General features: G+C 38.7%; 1 protein-coding gene and 1 pseudogene across 7 annotated transcripts in view; both read left to right on the forward strand.

Annotated features, from left to right (window-relative positions):
* Positions 1-26,411, forward strand: part of RAPGEF6 (Rap guanine nucleotide exchange factor 6) — a 218,633-nt gene that overhangs the window by 74,809 nt on the left and 117,413 nt on the right. For 6 of the 7 annotated variants that reach the window (XM_062189209.1, XM_062189210.1, XM_062189211.1 and 3 more), the window contains exon 7: positions 25,093-25,224. The exons of the other annotated variant lie outside the window; for it this stretch is intronic. In XM_062189209.1, coding sequence (XP_062045193.1) covers positions 25,093-25,224 — 132 coding nt within the window. The remainder of the gene's footprint in view (positions 1-25,092; positions 25,225-26,411) is intronic. 7 annotated transcript variants of the gene reach the window in all.
* LOC133758074 (ubiquitin-conjugating enzyme E2 C-like) lies at positions 22,974-23,604 on the forward strand (annotated as a pseudogene).

Below are 26,411 nucleotides of genomic sequence, written 5' to 3' on the forward strand. Positions count from 1 at the left end.
TATAGTAAAGCAGACAGATACGTTGTACAGCTTGCCCAAAGTTAGACAAAAAATGCATTAGCTGATAGAAAAAATACACTCTTACTCTTTGACAGAATGTCCCTTAAGTTTATAACAATGATGGTACACATTTTTAAGACACACATATTCTGACAGAAAAGACATCTGAACAAATTACTGCCATGTGATATAATGAGTAGCTACAGTTACATGCATGTTTGTTATGAGAACATAGATCTGTATCTAAACCTTCCAAAGAAAAATGATTAAATTCTCCCACGAGGTAAGGTGGAGTCCTGTCTTGAGGATGAGAAGCTTCTGCTGAGCTAGAGGACAAAAGAAAATTTGGGGGTACAAGGAACAAGTTACATAGAGGTGCATGCAAAGATACAGTTGCTTCAAAGGTCAGTGAATTTTTTCAGAATGGCTGAAAGGATGGAAATTCGTAGAAAAAGTGGAAAAAAAGTTGGAGAGGTAGACAAAGTCAACACTTGTGTAGTTGGATATGGTGGATACTAGCCGCATGTAGTTTATTTATATGTTAGTTGTTAAGAATTAATTGAAATTTAAATTTTAAATCCTTAGTCACACTAGCCCAATTTTAAGATATCAGTTGCCACATGTGGCTAGTTGCTACCAGTCTGCTCCCTCCCAGAGTACATATTACCAGGAAGCTGCCAGGACTTCAGCAGGCACTCTGTTATGGAATGTGCTTGTCCCAAGCTGGAGACTTAACTGATGTGCCAAATGCTTACCCCAGGCGCACTTTGCAATGTGGCTAATTGAGAGGTGATTATTAGGATACCGGAAAACAAGTTTTTTCCTGGTACACTGAATGATGGCTACATACTACCACTTGGTGTTAAGGTTTCTAGCAATGAGTGTTTTACTTTTGAGTGTGTGGGTGTGTGTTAGTGATAAAGCCATTGATGTAATATGAAACAGCTCCCTGCCCCCAACTTGTTCATGAAAAACTAGAGTACTTTGGTCTGAATATGTAAATACTAAGATTCTTCCATGGAGTACACACCACTGAAGAGACACTTTAAACACTGATTTTTCTGATTGTCTTTAATTGTATTTGGTAAATACTTGAGTGAAATAATGAGTGGATAAGCAGTCTTCTGTCACTTCTAAACTGTGCAAGTTTGGATCTGGAGCCTTTGCTTAAATGTATAAGATACTAAATGCTAGTCAGATTGCTACTATGAAATAATGGGGCCAAAGTTGGAGCATCTGCAGCTTGTCTGTATTGCTTCTCATCCTGTTTATAACCCAAAGTGCTCTGCACAGGTACTTTGTTCTTTGTGTTACTTTCCACCTTAAAAACACAAGCAGGGTTTCCTTTGGTGATGTTCACAAGTTTCTCATTTCTTCTAGCAGAATTCTGCTTCTTGTTTGCCTTTTGAGAAATAACATGGAATTCTTGGTAAGAGGTTCTTGTACCTAGTTAGAGGGTTGTAAGTCTATAAATAAAAACATTGAAGTGATATAACAAATTAACTAGAGCATATTTGTTACAATTTTGTGAAAAAAAAATGCTGATGGTGAAATCTATAGAAGAGTACTAAGGAAGTGAATTTGCTGTAATCCTCAAAACTGGAGACAGCCAGTGTTGCTAATGACTTGTTAATCAGGACGTCTTTTAATCAGTTAGTTTTTTAACTAATTTAGATGCTACTGAATATTTAGTAGTATCTGTTTTTCATGCAGTTAAATTGTTCTCAAAACAGCTAAGTACTCCCATGTGCTTTCCCGTTTTACTCCTGTTATAAGCAACTTTTATATTTATACATGATTGATCATATCCCTAGGATTGATTCATAGGAATTAAATTACCGGGTTAAGGATATGGAAAGAATTTTTAAACTTCTACAGAAATACCTATATTGCTCTTCTCTCAGAGGTCAGTTGTTAAAACTGTCTTACTCTATTTGAACTTGAGCCATAAGCGGAAGAAAGCAGGGCAGGGCCCTAGGTTGTCGCTGGGACTTCGTCCTACCATGTAGGTGACACTGATGTATGTGGATTTGCCCAGGGAACTAGAATCAGCAAGATTGGTTTTACAACATTGGAGACAGTGATTACTTAAGATCTTTGGATGAGTCGGCGCCGCGGCTCAATAGGCTAATCCTCTGCCTTGTGGCACCGTCACACCGGGTTCTGGTCCCGGTTGGGGCACCGGATTCTGTCCTGGTTGCCCCTCTTCCAGGCCAGCTCTCTGCTGTGGCCTGGGAGTGCAGTGGAGGATGGCCCAAGTCCTTGGGCCCTGCACCCCATGGGAGACCAGGAGAAGCTCCTGGCTTCGGATCAGCACGATATGCCGGCCGCAGCAGCCATTGGAGGGTGAACCAACGGCAAAGGAAGACCTTTCTCTCTGTCTCTCTCTCTCACTCTCCACTCTGCCTGTCAAAAAAAAAAAAAAAAAAGATCTTTGGATGATTATTTATATGGGTGGGTGATGTTCACCCCGCAGACCTTGTAAGGCTCACAAAAATAATTTGGTCTGGCCCTACCAAGACAACCACAGGCGGGACTCAAAATTCAATAAAACTATAGGAGGCCAATTTTAAGTTGATAATTTCATATGGCCAGTCAGTGATGTTATAAATACTGAAATGGCCCTTGACAGCAGAAAGCCTCCCCACCCCTGGTTTAAAATCAACAGGGTATTAATGTATTCTGGTGGTTTAGTGTGACAACATTCCAGTTGGAAGGGAAATAAATGACTTACATGTACAGACTAATAGATGCTGAGTGCTATTGCCCTTTGCTTTGATTAGTTATTTGTTCAGTGACTCTGCTGTGTTCTTTATTTGCCTTTTATAGTGTCTGAAAATTCAGCTTTTTAAGATAGAAAAGTGGTACAAAGGTAAATCTCTAATGTGGTTCAGGAATTACAGATGGAGACAGTATTCTGGATAGTTTAGTTTAAAAATGAGATTTTATTGTCATGTGTATATTTGGATCTTTTAATTATGCATCAGATTTTGTTTTATGAAGAAAATTATTGCACTGTCTTAAAACTATGGGTTTGCTTATACTGTATAACATACTGGAATGATAGTGTATAGGCAAAATGTGTTCCTTTGTGTATGAGAAATGCTTGCTAGAACTGCCCAGTGCAAGGGAAAGTAGAAGCATAGTGGTGCCTTTTATGCCTTTTATTGTTCCTTCAGCTCCACTGATTCTAATTATAGAAGCTTACATCACCTTGGTTGATGATAGCAGATTCTCTCTTTGCTTTTTCTTGTTTGATAGTTCCCTAAGGATGGCTCATATTTCATAGTGCATATGTGCCCTGCTGGTGGCTCTGACAGAGGTTTTTTCTTTTTCCTTTTTTTTTCTTTTTAAATCATGGAGGTGATCTGTAAGTGGACATAGATGATAGTATGCTGTTACAAAAGCAAGAAAGTGTTAATACTCTGGCTTCTCTTCTTTTAGAAAGGAGAAAAAGATAGCATAGGCAGTTTGAAAGCAAGAAATCCAGAGGGGCACCAGTAATTAGAGTTAACCATGTCTGAGAACTACAGAGATTGGTTTCAGATGTTCAAGTTAAGCATGGGGAGAAAGAGGGTTGAAAAGCTTGCTATGATCCCTTAAAAAGGCTTGTATGTTACCTCTGACCATTGCAGTTAGCACTTACTCATTTATCTTCCATCAGGGTGAAAGTGTTTTTACTGTGTAAACCAGTACACTTAACAGTTTATATTTCAAAGACCAACTTCTTACAACTAAAATACAGAAGTAAGTGGCTTATTTATTTTGTAGAACTATGGAATATTTATTTCTCCATCACCTCTTTTTGTGTTTAGCCTATTTGAATTGATTATAATTTCATTCTGCAGGTGGAGAATAGATGTATGGTTGTGCCTAAGATTCACGTAACTCTGATTTTTGTTAATTAGGGCATTTTTTTTGCATAGTATTTGGAGTGTATGTCTTCTCATAGAACTTTACCATTATCTGTTGTGACTTCTCCCTCACCTTTTCATTGTTGTTACCTTTTCTTTGGTTTTCTGTACAATGTGATTTAAAATATTCTGATCTGTCTTTGTTTATAAATACTTTATACAGTTAAATTTTAATAACTGGCACTTAACATTAAAAAAAAAAGATGTGATGTTTTGCAATGCCAACATGCATTGCTTTGTTTCATAGTAGTGCCAAAGATCTTTTTAAAGCTAGATAAGATTTCACTAGTAATGCTTAGCATCCTGGCATTTCATATGCAGGGGAAATGTGTTCTTAAATGGCTTTCCTGTGGTGATGTTTCCTATACAGTGTGTAGATTGTTGTCCCTTGCGTGGTGACCTCATTTGAATTGGTACAATAACAAGATAAGATCATGATGAAATTCTGAAAGTGATACAAGTGAAAAATATGCTGTCCTCCTAATTAAATATTTTAGTTATTTGGTAAATTATTTCTTCAAAGAATGTTTCTTTCTTCAGTAATTAGTTAAAAGGTTGTTAAATGTGGTATAATATCATCAAGGATGCTAGTGGATTCACATACCAAATACAGAATTTAGCCTTTTTGTTTTCTTTTCATTGTATTGCTGCACAAGGAGATTTTGCATGATAGGTTTACCATACAGTTCCCTGGAATAGCAGATACTGAGAGATGATTGGTAGAACAAGGAAAAGGATGATGTCATCTTCCTGCACAAGCCAAACTAAAAGAAAAGAGAGTTTTGTTCCTTTATGAGTTGGTGTTTACTACAGTCTGTGTAACATATGGCATTAGTGGATTGCATTTCACACACTGGGTAGCAGTTTTTTTAAAGCAGCTCAGAGATGGCTGTCTTCCTTGCTCAGCTTGAGGTCCTTCTTTGTGTGTTAACAGCATGATTTATAAAAAGGGAGAAAGAAACCTATTAGGATTTTGCTTTTGGAGTTGGCTTTAATTTATCCTATTGATACTATACATGAACATAGTTTCTGTTTGGCATTGAGATAAATATTCTTGACTCCTGTATTTTTGTATACAAAATGTTTGTGTTTCAGAATTGTGGTAAAACTTTGTCTTCATTCACATGCAGAGAGTACCTACTGTCTTCTGTTTATAAGCAATGATTAATACTAGATTTTAGTTTATTCATACTTGAATTCTTAATATTAATTGAAATTTCAGTGCATTTATAGTTTATTTAAAAATAAATTTTTAAAAATATTTAATATTTTAAATAAAATATTTATATTACACTTATAAATATTTTAAGATATTTAGAAATTTTAAAAATACATTGGTATAAGCTGCAAAATCAGTCATGTACAAATATTCTGTATTTTATAGTTAGAAAAAGGAGTCAGGCTTGTATTTGTGAAGTTTAGTTTTATACTCAAATGCAAATTTTATGTATCTTTTGTTTGACAAGAAATAATTCTTAAGTTTTTTGAAAACCTGTATTCATAATCATGTTTTGAAAGCATAATTTAGCTCTGTTCATTGTAATAGGTTTATATAAATTCTCATCATATAAGAGGCAACATAAGTCAGAATTGGCAACACAGTGTTGTTCAGAAAGTGAATCAGACTTTGCCCAGGGGTGTTGAAGAGCTCATTTTTTGGTGCTTAATGACAGGATGTTTCTTCCCTAGTCAGCAGAATCCTTTGCTAGAACACCTGTCTCTAAGCTGACATTTTTATGTTGCACCTTTCTTCTCTCTGTTAGGTGAATAAAGCCAAAACATTTTTGTTACTGTGATTTCTTCGCTGATAATTATTCTAATAATTTTGTTGCCCACAGTATAGCTAACTGTATTTTACCATTGGAAACTGGCCGTGGATTGTTGCCGTTCTGTGCTTAAGTGGCAGTATTGGCAGTAAGTGCCTGGTGGCAGAAACCTGGGAAACCAGGATGGGCACTAATGGTGTTGTGGCTTTCAGCTGGGAAAGGGTGTGGCCGAAGTAGAATTTTTTTTCTGTATTTTTTTAAATCGAAAAACGGGGCAATTTTCTTCTAGTGCAAGCATACTTTGGAGGCTTGATTTAATCTGCTTTTTCTCTGGTTCCTTTTGTGTTCTGCTGCCTTCTGTCTTTCTAGGAATTGAGCACTGGACTGCAGTAGAGGACCATGTTGCATAAATGACTCTGCATAGGAGTTGCTGCATGCTCGAACTGTTATGCTTGGGGTTTTTTTTTTTTTTTCCAGTTTATCCTTTTAAAATGAATTTCCTTTGTTTCTATTTAAATTTACTGTTTACATACAAGTCTTAGTACCTGTTTTAGTGTTAATTTAAAGTGGTCATGTAGGGGTTGTACTTTTCAGAACATTTATTTGATAAAGAGCAAGTTTTCTAAGCAGAAACCCCTAAATGAGTAGTGTTTGAAATAAATAATGCAGTATCTCAGATCTAGGTTTCCTTATGTGGTTAGAATGCAAGAATATCTTTTCATAGCTAATTATTTTCCTTTGGCAGGATAATACTGTGGTAAATTTGAATAAATATTAGGAAATATGGCTTCCCCAACACAGCTGTAAATCAGAGTACAGAATTAAAATCCAAAATGAATTTTTTAAATTGAAATAGAGTGCTTAAGCTATTTTTTCTTACAGAATGTAGTTTGCTAACATGTGTCACAGGAGAGAGAGAGAGAGAGGGAGAGAGTGTGTGTGTGTGTGTGTGTGTGGTGTGTGTGTTGTCAATAAATTGCTCTTTGGGCTACAGCTGCAGATACAGTAGTCAATTGATCTAATGCAGTTTCTGAAGGCTTTCTGTACAGGTGATGTCATCCTTTTAGCTCTATTCTCCTCCCACTCTCTTTCCTTCTTATTAGATATTTCATCTTACTGCAGAGCATAGAATCAATAGAAGCTTCTCCTTAGGGAGCTGCTGTGAAACAGGCAAGGACAGTAGGAATTAAGACACTGACATATCGTCTTGCTTTAGCAGAAGATGTAGTGTTTTTGTTCTGTATCATATATAAATTTTTAACTAGAAAAGCCAGACTTAGATCAACAGTGCCGTCGTACTGATGCATTAGAACAAGAAACAATACTGCAGAGCTGTAAATAGTGCATGTGAAGAGAGAAAATAATTTGAATTTTGGAGATTCTCAGGCATTCTACAGGACAAACCTGTTAGAGCACGTCTCTTCTAACTGGCATTTGCACAACGGTTTGAGGTTTTTTTCTTTTTCTTAACGTCTGGTGATTAAGAATGTGATGAAGAAACTTTAATCTTCATGATACAGTGTTCTCGTTTGCTTCTGATGCGGAAGAATCACTGCAGCACTTGTTCTACAGAATGAAATAAATTGAAGAAAAGACAAAGCTATAGTACGGCCAGGAAAGCTTTCACAGAATCCAGACACATAGATTCGGTGCATGTTGCCTTATTTGCTTTGATAGATAGAGTATTAACTCTTGTGCTACCACTGTGTATATCTGTGCCTGTTACCTGAGGACATGTATATGTGTGTGCGTGTTCTAAGCCAGGAATATAAACATCTTGATTTACTGTGACTTGCTTGTTAACATTTAAGTGAGAATTACCAGTTATTTAAAACAATGCTTTAATCTACTGGAAGCTCCTGATTTCAGTTTGAAAGGGGTTTGGAAAAACTGCCTTTATGTAACACCAGAAGGGCGTATGATTTGTAAAAAGAAGCTTAGCAGAATTTCATTGATACACTCATCAGTGTGATTCTGATTTGAAAAGGAAGCTACCCTTTCCAGCCTAGGAAATGGCTTTCCTTGTACGCTGCTATGCCAATTGTCTTCAGCCATGGGCCTCCAAAGTAAGTAATTGTTATTGTTTTCTTTGCGATTAATCTAGTTGTTACATTTAAATTCTATTTTCAGTTAGAAATGAGTTTTACTATGCAATTAAATTTTCTAAACTTTAAAAGCTACAGAGCAGTTTAGCTCAGTCTCTTTGCCTTTTTTTTTTAATTGAAAGAAATCTGAAACATTCTAAAGTAACCTCCAAGAATGTTTGGAAAGTGTCCTCCTTTTTAATCTGTGGACTTGAAAAGGAAGCGCATAGGAGGTATGCTCACTTCAGACTGGATCTCAATTTGGTAAAGGATAGCTGTTTCTGTACTTACCTATGGCCATACTCTGAAATGGAATGTGTTCTGTAGCTTCATTTCCTGAAACAGTTGATACATTTAGGTTTATTAGTCTAATCTCTAGCTTATGTTGTACAACATTTTTCAATAATATGGTAGCATCTAAGTTATGATTGAATTGTACTGCTTTATGAAGACCAGGTAAAAATACTTCAGTGGAAAAATATGAAGGAACTAATAATTAGGAAAAGTAATTATGTGAAAATATTTAATAATATTCTCAAGTATTTTCAAAGTAATAGTAATCTAGTTGTCATTTTAAAACAGATTTGTTAACTCATGAATTAACAAAATGTGAAACAATAGGCCACGCTAGGTTGTCAGAAAATATATACTTTAATTCAGTGTATGTTAATGTTCATGGTGGCTATTTATAAAGTTTGCAGTTTGATGCCCCTCAAGTTACCTTTCCTGTCATGTATGTTAAACAGAAAAATGGAGATAACTGAATTTTCAGTTCTGTTTTAAAAAATACTTCAGAACAAACACTTAGATTTGATCATTGATTGTTAAGATTTCTCTGTGGTTCTCTTGCATAGAGATAAGGACAATAGAGGCACTTCTTAGATTTGTAATAATGTTGTTTGAAGATTGTTCTATTGGTGGTGACTAAGGGAGAGATACTGTGAAAACATCATGGTGTACTGTTTCATCTGGCCTAGCTCTTTGCATTTCTGTCTTAAAAGCAGTTTATGGGAGGACATTTAAATTCACTGTTCATTTTGTAAAAAGGTGATTGAAATGGAAAGAAGCCCAGGTACACAGTGTATTTGTGCTACTTTATGTTGAGACATGCCTGTGTTCTTTAGTGCAAATGCCACCTGTGGGGCTCACACATTGCTGATGCTTGGTAGTGGCACTACTAAGGTTTAGAACTGCCTTAGGAGGGGAAGTGAGTAAAAGATAAAGGATTAAAGAAAATTGAGACACAGGGGTTGTTTATTAAGATTATTGACCAAAACATGTACTGGAAGCAATCTTTCATGGAAAAATCTAACAAGTATAGGAGAGTAAGGAAATTTTAAAGACCAGATTCTAAAGTTTCATTAAATGCCAACAGATACTAAATGAGCAGGATTCTGTGATTGGTACTTATTCGGTAAATCATGCTTAAAAGAATACATGTCTCCTTCCCCTCTCCCCCAGCTGTCATGGTAATATTGATGGAGTTTTAACTCTGGATTGTGTATCAACACATTAAACTTATTAATTTTTCATAGTTGCTCCTTTTGGTTTTCCAATACATTTTATGATTTTGTCTTGATTTGTTGCTTATGTATTTTACCCTTGCATTTCACTCCTTCTGAATTGGTTTATTTTCTTGCTAAATAAGTAGTTCTGTTAGCAAGGTTCTGTGAGAGCATGAACCTTAAGTTCTTGTGTGTTCTAACTGTATTTACCTTCAAATAATTGTTTAGTTGAATGTAAAATAATCCAATATCTTTTCCCTCTAGCCCTTTGAAACGGTTAACGCACTGTCTTAAAACACCCAGTGAGGCTGATACATCTGAACTCATTGTAATTTTTGTTCCTTTGTTAAGTACTCTGTTTTTCTTGTTGTTAGTGGCAAGTGATGTTTTTGTTTTGCCTTTTATTTTTATTTTTTGATGCCATCATGTTTTACCATGGATTGTTTAATTTTTTTCCTCCATCTGTGCACTTGGTGGACTCTGAGAAGATTAACATTTTGTTCAGTTGTGAAATTGGGTGTTTTTTCAAAAATGTGCTACATATTTTCTCTACAAATATTAGGCCTCTGGGTCTGTCCATGTTGGGTGTAAACATTTCCTTAATACTTGATTCTCAGTCTGTGCACTGTCAGTTTGAGCCTCCTAGCTCACTAGTTCATTTCCCATTTGTGACCAGTGCTATTTTGCTAGTCATCTTTAAAATATATTAAGGAATCACTTCATATTTATTTCTGAAATCTCTTATATGGTGCTTTTCATAACTACATTTGTTTAGTAACTTTGATTTTGTGAATGCTGTTCTTTTTCCTTATTTTATTAGCACTTTCTTTGAAATTGCTTTCTTGAGAGTTTTGAATTTCTTTTATTTTTGTTTGGGGCCCACTTTTCTGATCCATTTGGGTGGCTTGCTCGAGGTGATTGTTTACTGAGTAGAGGAGGTTTTCCATTATGGGTTCTCTTTCCCTTCTTTTGAGCGTTCCTAAAACACTGATCACTGGTAGATTTATGCACAGCTGACTTTACAGGTCATTTCTCTGACCTTATCATGCCTTTTCTGTCTGCAGCATTTGACACAGCTGATCACTCCTTCCTTAGCAGCCTTTCTTCAGGATGAAGATCAGCATCACACCATGACCAACTAGGCAATGTGATCTCTTCTCCCCTTATCTGCTACTGTACTCCTTCACATCAGCCATTGTCATCTTGCTGGCTCTCAAACTGGCCAAGCATTTCTCTTTTCCCAACTAATTTTTTTCTTTTTTTAAAAGCAAATGTCTTCCAGTCATTTGGTTGTCTTTCAGTAGAGGACAACTAAGCACCAAGAATGCCACTTCTTACCCTTCTTCCCCTGTTAACCCTCCTCTACACCCCTACCTGAGCTTATTGGTTTGCTTACTGTTTACTGAATACATCATGCTCATTCAGCTTCTGGCCTCATGGTACTCAGCAGGAATATTATGTAAATCACAGATGCAATATTAAAACGTATGGTAATGACAGTTTTTAAAAGTAAAAAAAAAATTAAAAGTAAAATTAGTTTTAAAAACATAGCTACTTTGTCCTAAGGATTTCAGCCTGTAATAAAAATGTGATTGTTATAAGATATTTTACTTTTGGGAGGTGGGGAGAGGGTTAAGCCTTCTAAATTAAGTATGTATTTTATAATTGCAACATGTTTAAGAATACCTGCTTTTCAAGTGCTAAGGAGTTTTTTTTTTTTTTTTTTTTTTTTTTTTTTGTGACTGGGGCTGCCATGTTGGATTCTGTAGTTCTGGGTCTGTGTTAGTACTATTTGATTTGTTTAGTCTCAGTCATCATCTTTTCTGCCCTCTATACTTGGTGATAATGAAGTCTTTCTAAGTTACATTTGTTTTATTATTTTATTTGTTTTAATTTCATACCCCAAGAATTGTGTTCATTTTGTTATGACTTAATGTCAAAAATATGCTAGGTGCTCATTGTTCAGTAAATGGGAAATTAGACCATGTAGCATGCTAGAATTTTTTTTTTTTTAAGATTTACTTATTTATTTCAAAGACAGAGTTACAGAGGCAGAGGCAGAGAGAAAGAGAGAGAGAAGTCTTCCATCTACTTGATCACTTCACCCACCCAATGGCTACAGTGGCCTGAGGTGTGCCAATATGAAGCCAAGAGGCTGGAGCTTCTTCCAGGTCTCCCACATGGGTGCAGGGGCCCAAGGACTTGAGCCATCTTCCACTGCTTTCCCAGGCCATAGCAGAGAGCTGGATCGGAAGTGGAGCAGCCAGGACCCGAACTGGCACCCATATGGGATGCCTGCACTGCAGGTGACAGCTTTACCTGCTAGGCCATAGTGCCAGCCCCTAGAAATTTTTATCGAGTTTGGAAATGTCTTCTTAGGAGTAGTACATAGAAACCTGCAGGTTTTGTTATATGTCTAAGAGCCATCTTTATTTCTGGTCATTTGAAGGTTAATGATTATGTCTATATTGGAACAGTGCTTCTGTAATCACATATTAGGCTTTAGAAAAACAGTTTCTAACAGTGCAGCTCGGAATTTAAGTGATGTTTCAGGAATGGTGTTCTGTTAGTCACCTGTGCAAATTTTTTTTTAAGGATTTTATTTATTTGAGAGGTAGAGTTATAGAGAAAGGTCTTCCTTCTGTTGGTTCAGTCCCCAAATAGCCACAACGGCTGGAGCTGTGCCAATACGAAGCCAAGAGCCAGGAGCTTCTTTTGGGTCTCCCATGTGGGTGAAGGTGCCCAAACACTCGGGCTATCTTCTATTGCTTTCCGAGGCCGTAGCAGAGAGCTGGACTGGAAGAGGAGCGGCCAGGACTAGAACCTGCGCCCATATGGATGCTGGCGCCGCAGGCAAAGGATTAACTTACTCCACCATGGCGCCATTCCCTGACTTGTGCAAATTTTAAACATTTTTTAGGACTAATAGTAAATTTTCTTTACTTTTTTTTTTTCTTTTTTTCTGCATTTTGTGATGTTCTTATTGGGATGAGGACAAAGGGCAGGAAAGGGTACCCCTCACAAGTGCAGGGAATGTCCTTGCTAGTTAGTCTTTCTGGGATGCTTCATGGAGCTTTTTTTTTTTCTTTGCAGTGCTCTTGCTGGTGGTGGCCTCAGAATTGCTGGTGGTGGCAGAGAATTTCTTTTTCTTAGGGACCTTCCTGGTGCCTGCCATTTCCTTCTGGGCCGAGGGTTTCTTCCTCTTGGGAGGGCTTATGCAGAGTAAATTTTCTTTCATACATACAGAGCCCTTTGAATGCTCTTAAATCAGCAGTGGGGACTTTTTCCTGCTGTGGGCCGTTTGGGTATTTATTACATCATTTGTGGGCCACATAATTATCAACTTAAAAATTAGCCTGCTATCGATTTTTTTGATTTTTAAGTCCTACCTGCTGTTGAATTGGCAGGACCAAACCAAATGTTTCTGTGAGCCATATACAGCCCACAGGTTGGATGTTCCTCACCTCTGTCTTAAATGAAATCATGCTTGGGTATGGGTTGTAAGTGGCAAAAGGTTTTAGATAGCAAAGTTTCTTAGTGAATATTTCTGCGATATCATGATTGGTTGTAACATTTATTCTTTTTTTTTTTTTAAAGATCTTATTTATTTGAGAGGTAGAGTTATAGAGAAAGGTCTTCCTTTCATTGGTTCTCTCTCCAAATGGCTGCAGGGCCAGAGCTGTGCCGACCAGAAGCCAGGAGGAGCCAGGTGCTGCTTCCTAGTCTCCCATGTAGGTGCAGGGGCCCAACAAGCACTTGGGCCATCTTCTCCTGCTTTCCCAGGCCATAGCAGAGAGCTGGATCGGAAGTGGAGCAGCCAGGACTATAACTGACACCCATATAGGGTGCCAGCGCTGCAGACAGAGGATTAACCTGCACCATGGCATCAGCCCCAGCATTTATTCTTGTAGGCCAAGTGTTTAAAATGTTGAATTAGAACCTTGAACATTCATGTACAGTTATCCTTTCTGCTATATTCTAATACAGATTCAAGTGGTCCTTGTGTTCTCCCATCCAAGCTTTTATTTGTTAGTAAAGTGAAAAACTACATACATGTGTGAACACCTGATAAGAGAGAGAAAATGTTAGCACTGCGTTCCAAGGAGTAGAATGAAAAACAGCAACATAGAAATATTTCACTTCCCATTCATTTTTCAGCTTCCCAAATAGGTCCTTATCTTGTTAGTTTGCTTTATGTTCTTAATTTTTTAAAAATTTTGCTTAAGGGATGTTAACTGTGTACATATTTTTGAGGTGCCATGTGATTTTTTTAAAAGATTTATTTATTTGAAAGAATTAGAGACAGATCTTCCATTTGCAATTTACTCCCTAGGTGGCTGCAACAGCCAGCACTCAGCTAGGACAAAGCCAGGAACTTCAGCTGGGTCTCCCACATGAGTGGCAGGAGCCCAAACACTTAGGCCATCTTCTGCTGCCTTTCTTAGGCCATTAGCAGGGAGCTGGGTTGGAAGTGGAACAGCTAGAACGTGAACTTTTGTCCATACAGGAATAGCATCACATGTAGCTGCTTTACCTATGCCACCACAATGCCAGCCCTGCCATGTGATATTTCAGTATGTGTATACATTGTGTGAGGTCGCATCAGGGTAAACTTATGTATCTCTTAAAATATCTAACATCTGTGTGTGGTGAAAACATGAAACTGTCTTCTAAAGAGACATTTCCTAAAGAGAAATACACTGCATTTTAACATAGCCTGAAATCATCCTACTGTGCGCTAGAACCCAAAACTTTTTTTTTTTTGAATATTTATTTTAATTATTTGAAAGAGTTATGGGGGCGGGGGGAGAGGGAAGGGTAGAGGTATAGAGAGGCAGGTAGAGAGGTCTTCCATTTGCTGGTTCACTCCCCAAATGTCCGCAACTGCCAGAGCTGAGCCAGTATGAACCCAGGAGCCAGAAGCTTCATCCAGATCTCCCTGCCAGTGCAGGGGCCCAAGCACCTTGGCCATTCTCTGCTGCTTTCCCAGGTGCATTAGCAGACAGCTGGGTTGGAAGTGGAGCAGCCAGAAAATGAACCAGCGTCCATATGGGATGCTGGCGCTACAGGAGCTTTAACCCGCTGTGCCACAGTGCTGGCCCCCAAAACATCTTATTTCTAGTAGAGTATAACTTAGTATACATTAATTCCAAAATCTGAACTGGTTTTCATCCCTACAAGCCTTTTACTGTGGCTGGGTAGACCTAGATGCCTTGTCCTGTGATGCTGGACACTCAGAGCTGGTACCATGATGCTGGAAATGCAGAACCAGTAGCGCACCATGCTCTGATCTGTCTGGTGTTGAGGTGGATGCATTGGCTAATGCTGCTTCCTAGCAGTCACTGGTGGTGCTGGCCAAGGTGTAAGACTGATGAGCCATGACCTCAACATTTGTTTTGGCTCTAATTAAGTTCACATTCTCTGTCTCCAGTTGCTGTCCTAGAGTCAGAGACCATTAGAATCTTTTCAGAGTGGCATGTGTCATAGAACAGTTTTGTGGTTCCTGGTTATCTTCCCAAAGTTTGGAACGGGGTAGTAGCAGCAGCCCCTCAACTGATTGAACAGGCCCTAGCCAGGTGGATCTTCCCTGGGTTTCATAGTCACTAGACTCTGGGCTTTTCTGTGAGTACATACTTGGCTACGTGGTACTCGTTGGCATGAGTTTAACTCGCAGAAGGTATGCAGTCATCCTCCTGATGCTGGGGCAAGTCTAGGGACGCTCTCTCTGAACTGTGATCTCGGGGCAGTGGCCATTGGGCTTTATTGGCTGCTGGATCCCTTGGCAGATACCAAGGCTCTGAGCTCCACAGTCAGGTCTTAAGCTCCCTCTCCTCCTCTGCAGCAGCTGGAGTTTCAGTCTGCTTTTTGTTGGTGGTTGGGGAATGGAAGCAGAGGTATTCCAAATCTTCTGTCTGTGGATCTGGACTGGGAGGCAGGAGCTGGGGCGCCTTATCCAACAATGAATTTTGTTTCATTCAAATTGGCAGTAGGATTCAGGTGTCTTAAGGGCTGCACCTAATGCCCTATGTGTCCCCAGACAGTGCTGTTTGGAGCTGGGGCAAGGGTATCATGGTCACTTCTTTGCTTTCTGCTTTTTTTGTATGACATATCTTAGTATTATCCTGAAAGTAGGTACTGCAATGTCTAACCTTGCTTCCACAGCTCTTGGGGAGGTTGCTGAATGTCTACATAGCTATGTAACTTGTCCCAGTGAGGAGATGAGATGGTCACTGGAGGGTGTTACCCAGCCTCCACTTTCCTCTACCCTCTTTGAAGTTTTTTTAAAACCCGATTTGTATCTCTTTCTACTCTGTTTCCAGTGCTTTTATGTTAAATGTTTGTTTTCAACTGTGCTATAAATATCAGTATTCCTACTTCTCATAAGGCAGTCTAGTAAAATGTATATTTCAGTCTCCTAACTTGTTTCAGGTTATGAATGGATACTGTGTGTGTATGTGTGTGTAGTAACTCTAGGTTGCTAAGTTCAGAATTTCAGCACATTCCTGGTGTCTTGGACAGTAGAAAATCACCTTTGTGTGTGTGTGTGTGTGTGTACGCGCGCATGTTTTTAGTTTAAAAAAAATGAAATAACTTATTTGTAGAAATAATAGAGGAATGCTTTCTTCATAATAAAACATTTCAAGGAGGGAAGCATTTGGCACAGTTCAAATGCTCCCAAATGTAAGCCCACATTCTGTATCAGAGTGCCTGAGCTTCAGTTCTGTCTCTACTCCTGGTTCTGGCTTCCTGCTGATATGCACCCTGAGAGCAGATGATGGCTCAAATATGGGATCCCTGCCCTCTATGTAGGGCACCATGATTCAGTTCTTCTAGGCTCCTGGCTCTCGGCCTGACCCAGCCCCAGCTGCTGTAGGCATTTGAGAGTAAACCAGAAAATAGGAGATCCATAGCTTTCTCTCTCTCCCCTTCCCTGCTCCCCATTTCCCCTCTCCACCTCCCTTTCAAGCAGAATGAAAACAAATAAATAAAATTTTTAAAAAATGAGAATGCTTCGGGTAAAGCTGAAATTCTGTTTGGATCCCCAGCCCGTTCTTTGTCCTTTATAGAAAGTACTAGTATTGGGGCCGGTGGTATAGCACAGTAGGTTAATCCTTCGCTTGCGGCGCCAGCATCCCATATGGGTGCTGATTCTAGACCCAACTGCTCCTCTTCCATTCCAGCTCTCTGCTGTGCTCTGAGAATGCAGTGGAAGATGGGCAAATTCCTGGGGCCCCTGCACCTGTGTCTGAGACTGGGCCAAAGGTCCTGGCTTTGGATCCTTGTAGCTATGGTCATTGTGGCTATTGGGGAGTGAACCAACGAAAGGAAGACCTTTCTCTCTCTCTCTCTCTTTCACTGTCTGTAACTCTACCTCTCAAATAAATAAAATAAATCTTAAAAAGAAAGTACTTCTGTTGATTGTATGTTACCTATTCTGTCAGATCTTTTCTTCTAATCTTAGAGGTGCAGGTACCCAGAAAATATATTATTTTTATGCTTTACAATGAGTTACGTTTTACGTATTTATCATGAAACTTGCCTCTTCACAATCAATACATTTTTGCAAACTTGTCCAAGTTTGAATGTGCAGCTCTACCTTTAACTGTGAGATATACTGTCAGCTTCTGTATCCATAGTTTCTACATCCATGAATTCAGCCAGATACAGTTGGAAAATATCTGAAAAAAATTAAATCTATGCTGAACACATAACAAACTTTTTTTCCTTGTCATAATTCCTAAATAATACAGTGTAACAACTTTCAGGAGGTATCTTTGTAGCAGGTATTGTAAGTAATACAGACATGATTGTTTACAGGGTATGTGTACATTATTTTAATATAAGAGACATCATGGTTAGCAGATTCTGGTATCGTATGGGGGCCATGGAATCAGTTTCACACAGATATCAAGTGATAACTATTGCACATAGTGGTAGTTTAGCTCTTCTCTTCCATTAAGCAATTACGGTTATTGTTTGTAATGAATCCCTGGTATATTTTTTCTATTTCACGTATTTATTTTAAGATAGGTTTCCAGAAAAAGCTTACTGATTCACCAATGTATATATATTTTCAGTGAAATCTTAGATTTGATCTGCAAAATGATAAATTCCCAAATTTCTCTCCAAAGGGGCTCTAGCAGTTCATTCTCTCCTTAACATTTGATGAAAATATAGTGTTGTTTTCTATGTAGCCTTGCACCTTTTATATTATTAGACTTGCTTTTTGCCAATCTGGTGGGGTGGAAAGGTATTTTCATCTTTATTTCTCTGATTGTTATGGTAGATTAATCCCTTCCCGCTCTTTTTTCTACTGCTGACCTAAGTGGCCTTGTGATGAGATAGAAAAGCTAAAGGACCAAAGCAGTTTCTTTACTTTTATTTATTTATTTAAATTTTTAACTTTTATTTAATGAATATAAATTTCCAAAGTACAGCTTATGGATTACAAAATGGCTGTTTGGAGAGTGAATCAGCGAAGGAAGGTCTCTATCTCTTTGTGCCCCTCTCCTTCCTTTCAAATAAACAAAATAAAATTTTTTAAAAAAAGGAAACAGATAGTAAAAAGCAAATAGATACATTCATAATGCCTATCTGAGCATATATATATATATATATATATATATATAATATTCTACCTCCGGCATCTCTTTCCCTCTGCATCTAGAGTAATGAAATATATAATGGTCACAAAAACAGTTGTGATGTTTTCTGCTTTCTCCCTTTGAATTCAATCTTTTTTATATAGATTTATTAATTTGAACGAATTTACTCCTCAAATGGCCTTAATGGCCAAGGCTGGGCCCCACTGAATCCAGGAGTCAGGAACTTCATCCAGGTCTCCAACCTGAGTGACAGGAGCCCAAACATTTGGGCCATCTTCTGCTTTTCCCAGGCCCATTAACAGCAAGTCGTTTTGGAAGTAGAGCAGTGTGAACACGCTGGCGTCACAGGCAGTGGCTTTACCTGGTGTGGCACAAAACCAGCACAGAGATTAAGCTTTCAAATTCCGCTTAAAAATGAGATCATACAATATTTGTTTGTGTACCTTATTTTACATAAGATAATGTCTTTTAGGTTCAAACATATTTTTGCAATGAATTTCTGCTTTTATTTTTTGAAGGGCAGCTAGTATTCTGTTGAGCATATATACCACATTTTTTTAAATTAATGAACATTTAGATTGTTTTCAGGTCTTTTTGCCGTACATGTTTTGAGACTTTTTAAATTTGGTGTTGAACTTTTATCATTATGAATGTTTTGTTGAATTGATTGTCCCCTTTTCTCTCCTGGTGCTTTTGCCTCAAACCCTGTTGTATCTTAAATTTGAACAGCTGTGTCATCTTTCTTTTGGTTTGTGTTTTCCTTATAATTTGTGTGTCCATCCTTTTTTTTTGTTTTTTTTGACAGGTAGAGTTATAGACAGAGAAAGAGACAGAAAGGTCGTCCCTCCATTGGTTCACTCCCTAAATGGCTGCCACAGCCGGCGTTGCGCTGATCCGAACCCAGGAGCCAGGTGCTTCTTCCCGGTCTCCCATGTAGGTGCAGCAGCCCAAGCACCTGGGCCATCCTCTACTGCACTCCTGGGCCACAGCAGAGAGCTGGACTGGAAGAGGAGCAACCAGGACTAGAACCCGGTGCCCATATGGAATGCTGGAGCCGCAGGCGGAGGATTAACTAAGTGAGCCACGGCACTGGCCCCAATGTGTCCATCCTTTTTATTAGTATTTTCCCATCTGTGAGCTTGTTGTTAGTACATAAAAAGTACGGATACAGGCCAGCACTGTGGTGCAGTAGGTTAATCCTCCGCCTCGGCGCCGGCATCTCATACGGGCGCCGGTTCTAGTCCTGGCTGCTCCTTTTCCGATCCAGCTCTCTGCTATGGCCTAGGAAAGCAGTAGAAGGTGGCCTAAATCCTTGGGCCCCTGCACCCATGTGGGAGACCCGGAAGAAGCTCCTGGCTCCTTGCTTCGCATCAGCCCAGCTCCAGCCGTTGAGGCGATCTGGGGAGTGAACCAGCGAATAGAAGACCTCTTCCTCTGTCCCCACCTTTCTCTGTAACTCTTTCAAATAAATAAAATAAATCTTTAAAAAAAAAAGTATGTATAAACATACTTTTAATATATTTGGATCAGAGATTACAGCATACCTCCTTCACCTATTAAGTCTGCTGCTGCAACTTTATGGATAGTTAAAGGAATTTAGATCACTTTAATAGTTTTATTTATCCTCCTTTAGAGTTAAATTTGTTAATCATGTGTTTTAATTCTTTGTAAATTTTAAATTTCATAGAATCTTACTGTTACTATTTTATATAGGTGATATTCATATAGATTTATCCACACATTTACTATTTTTATTTATTTATTTTTTTTCGTTGCTGCATTTGGAGTCATTTTCCTTCTCTCAGTGAATTTCTTTCACTGTATGTTTGCTGGGGAGTAATTCTCTTATTTTTGTTTTGTGGAAAATGACTATTTTTGTTCCTTTTTGTTTCTTAGGATTTTTTTGTGAATTTGATATTTTTATTATAGTGATTCTAATTCATAAACAGTAGTACATATAAGAAATCATCAAAAAGTTCATGAAGGGGCTGGCATAGCGGGTGAAGCCACCACCAGCTATCCCAGATCATGTCTCAGCTGCTCCACTTCTGATCCAGCTCCCTGTTAATGGCCTAGGAGGAGAAGCAGAAGATGGCCCAAGCAGTGGGCCCCTGTGACCCACATGGGAGTCTTGAATGAAGCTCCTTGCTTTGACCTGGCTCAGACCTAGCTGTTGTGGCCACTTGGGGAGTGAACTAGAAAATGGAAGACCTCTCTATTTCTCTCCATCTGTCTTTGTAACTCTGACTTCTAAAGAAATAAGATGTGGGTTTTTTTAAAGATTTATTTTATTTATTTTAAGATTTATTTTATTTATTTGAAAGAGTTACAGAAAGAGGCAGAGCCAGAGAGTGGTCTTTGTTTGCTGGTTTACTCCCTAAATAACCACAGCGGCCAGAGCTGAGCTGATCCAAAGCCAGGATCCAGGAGCCTCTTTGGGTCTCCCACACGGGTGCGGGGGCCCAAGGACTTGGGCCATCCTCTACTGCCTTTCCAGGCCACAGCTGAGACCTGTTTTGGAAGCGGAGCAGCTGGGACTCGAACTTGCGCCCATAAGGGATGTTAACTCTTCATAAGATCTGGTTTGAGGCACTGAGAAGGATAAGACATCATTGTGTAAAGACCCTCTTTGAGAGCATCATGAATTCTGCTAAAATTGAATCAAGAACCCAGAGCAAATTTATAGTAAACCTTTGTTGGAAGAATGGTAAAATCATTGATGCTTTTTGAAAAGTGTGTGTGGACGATACCCCCAAATAACTCAGAAGTTTGCAAATAGATAACTGCAAGATGATATGGAAAATGAAAACCACAGCACTAGCACATTTACATCAATTTGCAGGGAAAACATTGACCTTCTCAGTGTTGTGATTGAAGAGGACCAACAGTTAATAGCAGCAACAGCAAACTCTACAGTCATCTCAGTTGGTTCAACTTACACAGCCATGACTGCCAGAACTGTTGTACTCAGATCAGTTTCAGACAAGAACTTTTAAAAGAAATTTTAAACAAATGTGTTCAAGATCCTAAGCATTTCTTTGAAGAATTGTAACAGAAGCTGAAACATGGCTTTAACAGTACAGTCCTGAAGAAAAAGCACAATAAAAATAATGGTTACCAAGAAGTTGAAATTGTCAACTAGAAGAAAATGGACCAATCAGAAGCAAATATCATGGAAGTAGTCTTTTGAAATATTCATGGTATTTTGCTTGTTGACTTTCTTGGATGCCAAAAAATGATAACGTGTGCTTATTATGTGTTTTGGGAAAGGTAGCTAAAGGTTAGGCAGAAAAATATTCAGGAAAGCTTCATCAGAGAATCCATCTGCACTAGAACAGTGCTTCTGTTCATTCCTCTCAGCAGACGAGCGTTCTGTGATGATTTCAGTGAGAATTTGTTAAGCATCCACCTTACAGTCCTGATTTAGCTGTTGCTTACATTTTTTCTTTAAACCAGTCTTAAAACTTCCTTAAAGAACACCAATTTTTCTTTAGTTAATAATGTAAACAAGAGTTCATTGACAGGGGTAAAATCCTGGTAAAATCTTCCCCGCATGTGTTCCACCTATCTGATACCTAAAGATGATACTGATTTTCAAATGTTGATACTGTCTTTAACAAGCTTATTGAACATTCTTAAAATTCGTGGAGTACACATCCTCCGTTTTTCTCTGAAGACAACCTTTCATCTGGAAATAAATATGTCTTGATGTTTGCATTTTAATTGTCTTACCCCTTATTTTTCTTGTATTCTACCAAGGAGGACTGCTATTACCAAGTATAAAATTTCAGCTTTTGGAGATACTACTCTATTGTCTTTTGACTTCCAAAGTTTCTGTTGAGAAATCAGCCATCAGTTGTTTTGTTTTCCCTGACTACCCCAAGACTTTTGTCTTTTATTTATACCCACAGTTTTTTAAAAAATATTTATTTATTTATATGAAAGAGTTAACAGAAATAGAGGAAGAGAGAGGAGGAGAGCTAGAGACAGGGGGAGAGGGAGGAAGAAAGGGAGGAAGGATGGGCGGGCTAGCGAGCTTCTGTCCATTGGTTCACTCCCCATATGGCTGCAAGGGCTGGGGCTGGGGTGTGCCAAAGCCAAGGAGTTTGTTCTGGATATCCTACATGGGTGCAGGAGCAGGGAGCTGGATTGGAAAGTGCAGCTGTCAAGTCTTGGACCGGCACCTGCCTGGGATGCTGGCATCACAGGTGGCAGCCTTATCCACTCTGCCACAATACCAGCCCCTCCCCAGTAGTTTTACATTGGTGTGCATAGGTGTGATTTTGTTTGTATTTGACTTCTGAGAGTTCCTGCAACTCATTGAGAGTGATTTCCTGTTTGTTAGTAGTTTTAGAAAGTGCTCAGTCATCATTTTTCTTTGCAATAAGCATTCTTTCTCTTCCGTTTCTGGGATTGGCTTGTCAGATGTTGTGTTCTCACTGGATCTGCTGTGACTCATAACCCTTCCCTCCTAGTTTCATACCTGTTACTTTGCATGCTTCATTCTGGAAATTTTTTCAGCTCAGTCTTTTGTAGTTATCTTCATTTCTATCGCAGTCTTTTATTGAGTCCACCTTCAGGTTTTTAAATTTCTATTTTGTATTTTAGAATTTTTTTCATTCTTTTTCCTTACTTTCTAAAATTGTTTGTCTTGTCCTTTCCTCTTCATACATAATGGGTCACTAAATAGGACCCATTCTGGCCAGGGAGCTATAGGACCTATGAGTTAAGAATGATTTTAACATTTTTAAAACATTGTTTTAAAATATTGATAAAAAAGAAAGTGGGCATTATGGCACAGCAGGTTAAGCTGACACTTCAGAAGTCTACATCACATATTGGAGTGCAGTTCAAGTCTTGGAGGCAGCAGGTGATGATACTAGTACTTGGATTTCTGTCACCTACTTGGAAAACCCAGGTGGAGTTCCAGACTCTTGGCTGGAGCCTGGCCCAACCCCAGCTTTTGGGCGGGGAAGGGTTGGAAAGTGAACCAGCAGATGGAAGATTTCTCTCTCTCTGTTGCTGTCTCTGTCAAATTGGTGGGTAGGTAAATTAACTTTAAAAGAAAAGGAACATAGGCAGTTGCCGTCGTGTTCTCCTAGTTCCTGCTTCCCTGGCGAGTGCTGCCCGAATGGCCTCTCAAAATCGCGATCCAGCCGCCGCCAGCGTTGCCGCCGCCCGTAAAGGCGCCGAGCCCCGTGGGCAAGAGGCTACAGCAGGAGCTAATGACGCTCAAGATGTCTGGTGACAAAGGAATCTCTGCCATCCCGGAGTCAGACAGCCTGTTCAAGTGGATAGGGACCATCCATGGGGCAGCCGGCACCGTATATGAAGACCTGAGGTACAAGCTCTCCCTGGAGTTCCCCAGTGGCTACCCTTACAACGCACCCACGGTGAAGTTCCTCACGCCCTGCTACCACCCCAACGTGGACACGCAGAGAACATCTGCCTGGACATCCTCAAGGACAAGTGGTCTGCCCTGTATGACGTCAGGACCATCCTGCTGTCCATCCAGAGCCTGCTGGGAGAGCCCAACATTGGTAGCCCTTTGAACACACATGCCGCCGAGCTCTGGAAAAACCCCACAGCTTTTAAGAAGTACCTGCAAGAAACCTACTCAAAGCAGGTCTCCAGCCAAGACCCCTGACCCGGGCTGCCCAGCCTCTCCTTGTGCCGTCGCCTTTCCTGGTTCTGCCTTACAGTCTGTCCTGTCCTTGATCTCTGTACTGGACTGTCTTGAGCTGTGGTGTTATTTTTGTTTGTGTTTAAAATTAAGTCTGTTTGAGTTCTTGTGATATATATTAAATAAACACATTTTGGTTTTGTAGAAAAAAAAAAGAAAAGGAACATATTAAAAAAGACAAAAGTATCCAATAGAAGATTTGTGTTTGCCTGTAACTGTTGAGTGGAAATACCAGTAATCATAGGTTCCCTTAATCTAGCATCAGGAATTGAAATCATTAGAAAATCAAGGTTGAAGTATTTTTAAGTTAAAATTCTTAGAGCGTAGTATCCTCTGCAGGGTCATAGTCCAAGAGTTTCCCTTCCATACTGAGCTTGGAAATTAGGAATCAAAAGATAGTCTTAGGAGAAAAGCAACCTCAAGGACCAGTAACTGCATACTTGTGCGAATGAATGTGTGAATGTTTTCTAGGCCCTGTGCTCTCGTATGTTTTTCTCTCACCCCCTCAAGAATGTGTGTGTATGTGTGTGTGTTTTCCACATTTCTATTTATATTAGTTATAGAATGCAATTGAATTACCTAATCCATCATTTTCAGTAGGGGAAGTTCATAATTAATTTTGGTGTGTAATTGTTGTAATTATAGTAATTACTCTTGAGATGATTTAATTCGGACTTAACCATTTGTTCATTTGGAGTATATTTAACTTGTACTGTCTATGTGACACTGTCTTTAATGTTTTCCTAAATAAAACAGTTGGAAACTGTTTTTTAAATTGGATTGCTCTTAATGGTCTGAGGAATCACTTGGGAAGACATTATACCATACCTTCTGTGTGGCACATTCATTTCTTAGAGTGTAGTGTTTTGTTTCTTAACTCCTAGAACATTCGTTATCTGAGATGTAGTATGAAGTGTGTTACATAACCTCTGTACCTGACAAGAGTGTGACCATATTAAAGGGCTGTTGAAGTCATTTCCTTCTTGTGTTTCTTGTATCCCAGTACCTAGCACACATTCATTAAATTGTTTTGATTGTTAGTAATTTCTCAGAGACCAGTCATATACTAATTTAATAACATAAGTATAAAGATGCTTACAAAATTTAGGGGATGTTAAATGCAGTTAGTTTGTTGCTGCCTAGTGCTGTGCTTTAATCCAAGATACTGTTGTTCGTTTTACTGTCTATGTGTTTTAATAGTATTCTGGCCCTTTACAGTTAAAGCAACTGATATTTTTATGTGGGAAAAGGAGGGACCAGACTTTTCCTTTGAAACACCGTTAATAATGACAGTCCCTTTTGGGAAACTATTTGGTGACCTTACCACTGTAGGGATGTCTGAAAGCTTGAGAATATTACTTGGTTCTTATTATTTCAAAAGATTTTTGCTAAGGATGGAGAAATTAAGTTAGAAATGAGGTTGTATAGTAATGTGCATAAAACAGAAATGTATTAATAGAAATTATAGTGTTTCAAGAACTCGTAAAAAGGTAGTCTGACATTTAAAATAACTAAATTCTTCTTTTTCCTTCAGCTTCCGGCTGATCTTACCAAGATGCATCTCACAGATAGCCCTCACCCACAGGTGACTCATGTGTCTTCTAGTCAGTCTGGCTGTAGCATTGCCAGTGACTCTGGAAGCAGCAGTTTATCTGATATCTATCAGGTAATACCTTAAGAGTTTGTGTGCTGTGACTATGGCTTTTTTTATACTTCAGAATATTCTATGGCAGTATAAAATTCAAGCATGAGGTCTATAGTGAAGTATACTTTATTTACTTTTCAAATTTGTATGCTTAATCAAAGGTGATCTGTCTTTTGAGAAGGATTAGGTATAATCCAGTGTTAGCTTCCATTTTTTTATCTCACTGACCCCTTAGAAATATAGAAACATGCTTTCATAAGTAGAAGTCATGAAGAACATTAGCATTGTTTTTATATTATAAAAAAGATTTCTGTTACTGTAATATATAAATTAATTAGTGTATTTATGAACTTTTTCATTTTTAAAAACTCAGAAGAAATGGCCAATTTAGTAAGATTTTCAGGTTCCTTGTAATAGAGGGCAGGCTTTGGGAGGTCCCCCACATGGGAGGGTCCTTACACATTCTGCTGAGATGGAACCTGAGTTCAGAGCAGTGCATGCTGTAGTCCTCAGAGTGGAACTTCGTGTGTGGTCTCCTTTACGTGGAGTGGGTTGTGTTCTGTCAGTGATCATGGATATACAGGCTTTCAATAAAATAAAGAATACGTGATACTTGTTGCTCAACTGATTAAGCTGCTGCCTGGGACACGTGCATCCTGTGTGAGCACCGCTTCAAGTCCAGGCTGCTCTGTCTCTGATCCAGCTCCCTGCTGGTGTGCCTGGGAAGGCAGCAGGAGATACTGCAAATCCTTGTGCCCCTCCCACTCTTGTGGGAGATGTGGAGAAGCTCCTGGCTTCACCCTGGCTTGGTGTGCACACTCTCCGTTTTTCTTTCACTCTGCCTTTCAAATAATGAATAAATCTCATTTTTAAAGTTGGTTTATTCAGAATTTCAAATGTGCAGTGTATTTTGGAGCTATCTAATAGAAATTTAAACCGAGCCATATATTTAAATTTTCTGGAAATCATATTTTAAAAAGTAGAAGGAAACAAGCACAGTTAATTTTAGTAATATGCTTTATTTAGCACAGTATATCCAAATATTATAATTTTAGCCTGTAATCAACATTTTAACATAATTTATGTTGCGTTCTTCATACTAAGTCTTTTTTTTTAAAAACCTATGGGCACCTCAATAGGTATCTTTTTTTTTTTGAAGATTTATTAATTTTACTTGAAAGTCAAGAGTTACACAGAGAGAGAAGGAG

The sequence above is a fragment of the Lepus europaeus genome, chromosome 4, assembly GCF_033115175.1.
Source record: "Lepus europaeus isolate LE1 chromosome 4, mLepTim1.pri, whole genome shotgun sequence".
Classification (NCBI taxonomy): domain Eukaryota; kingdom Metazoa; phylum Chordata; class Mammalia; order Lagomorpha; family Leporidae; genus Lepus; species Lepus europaeus.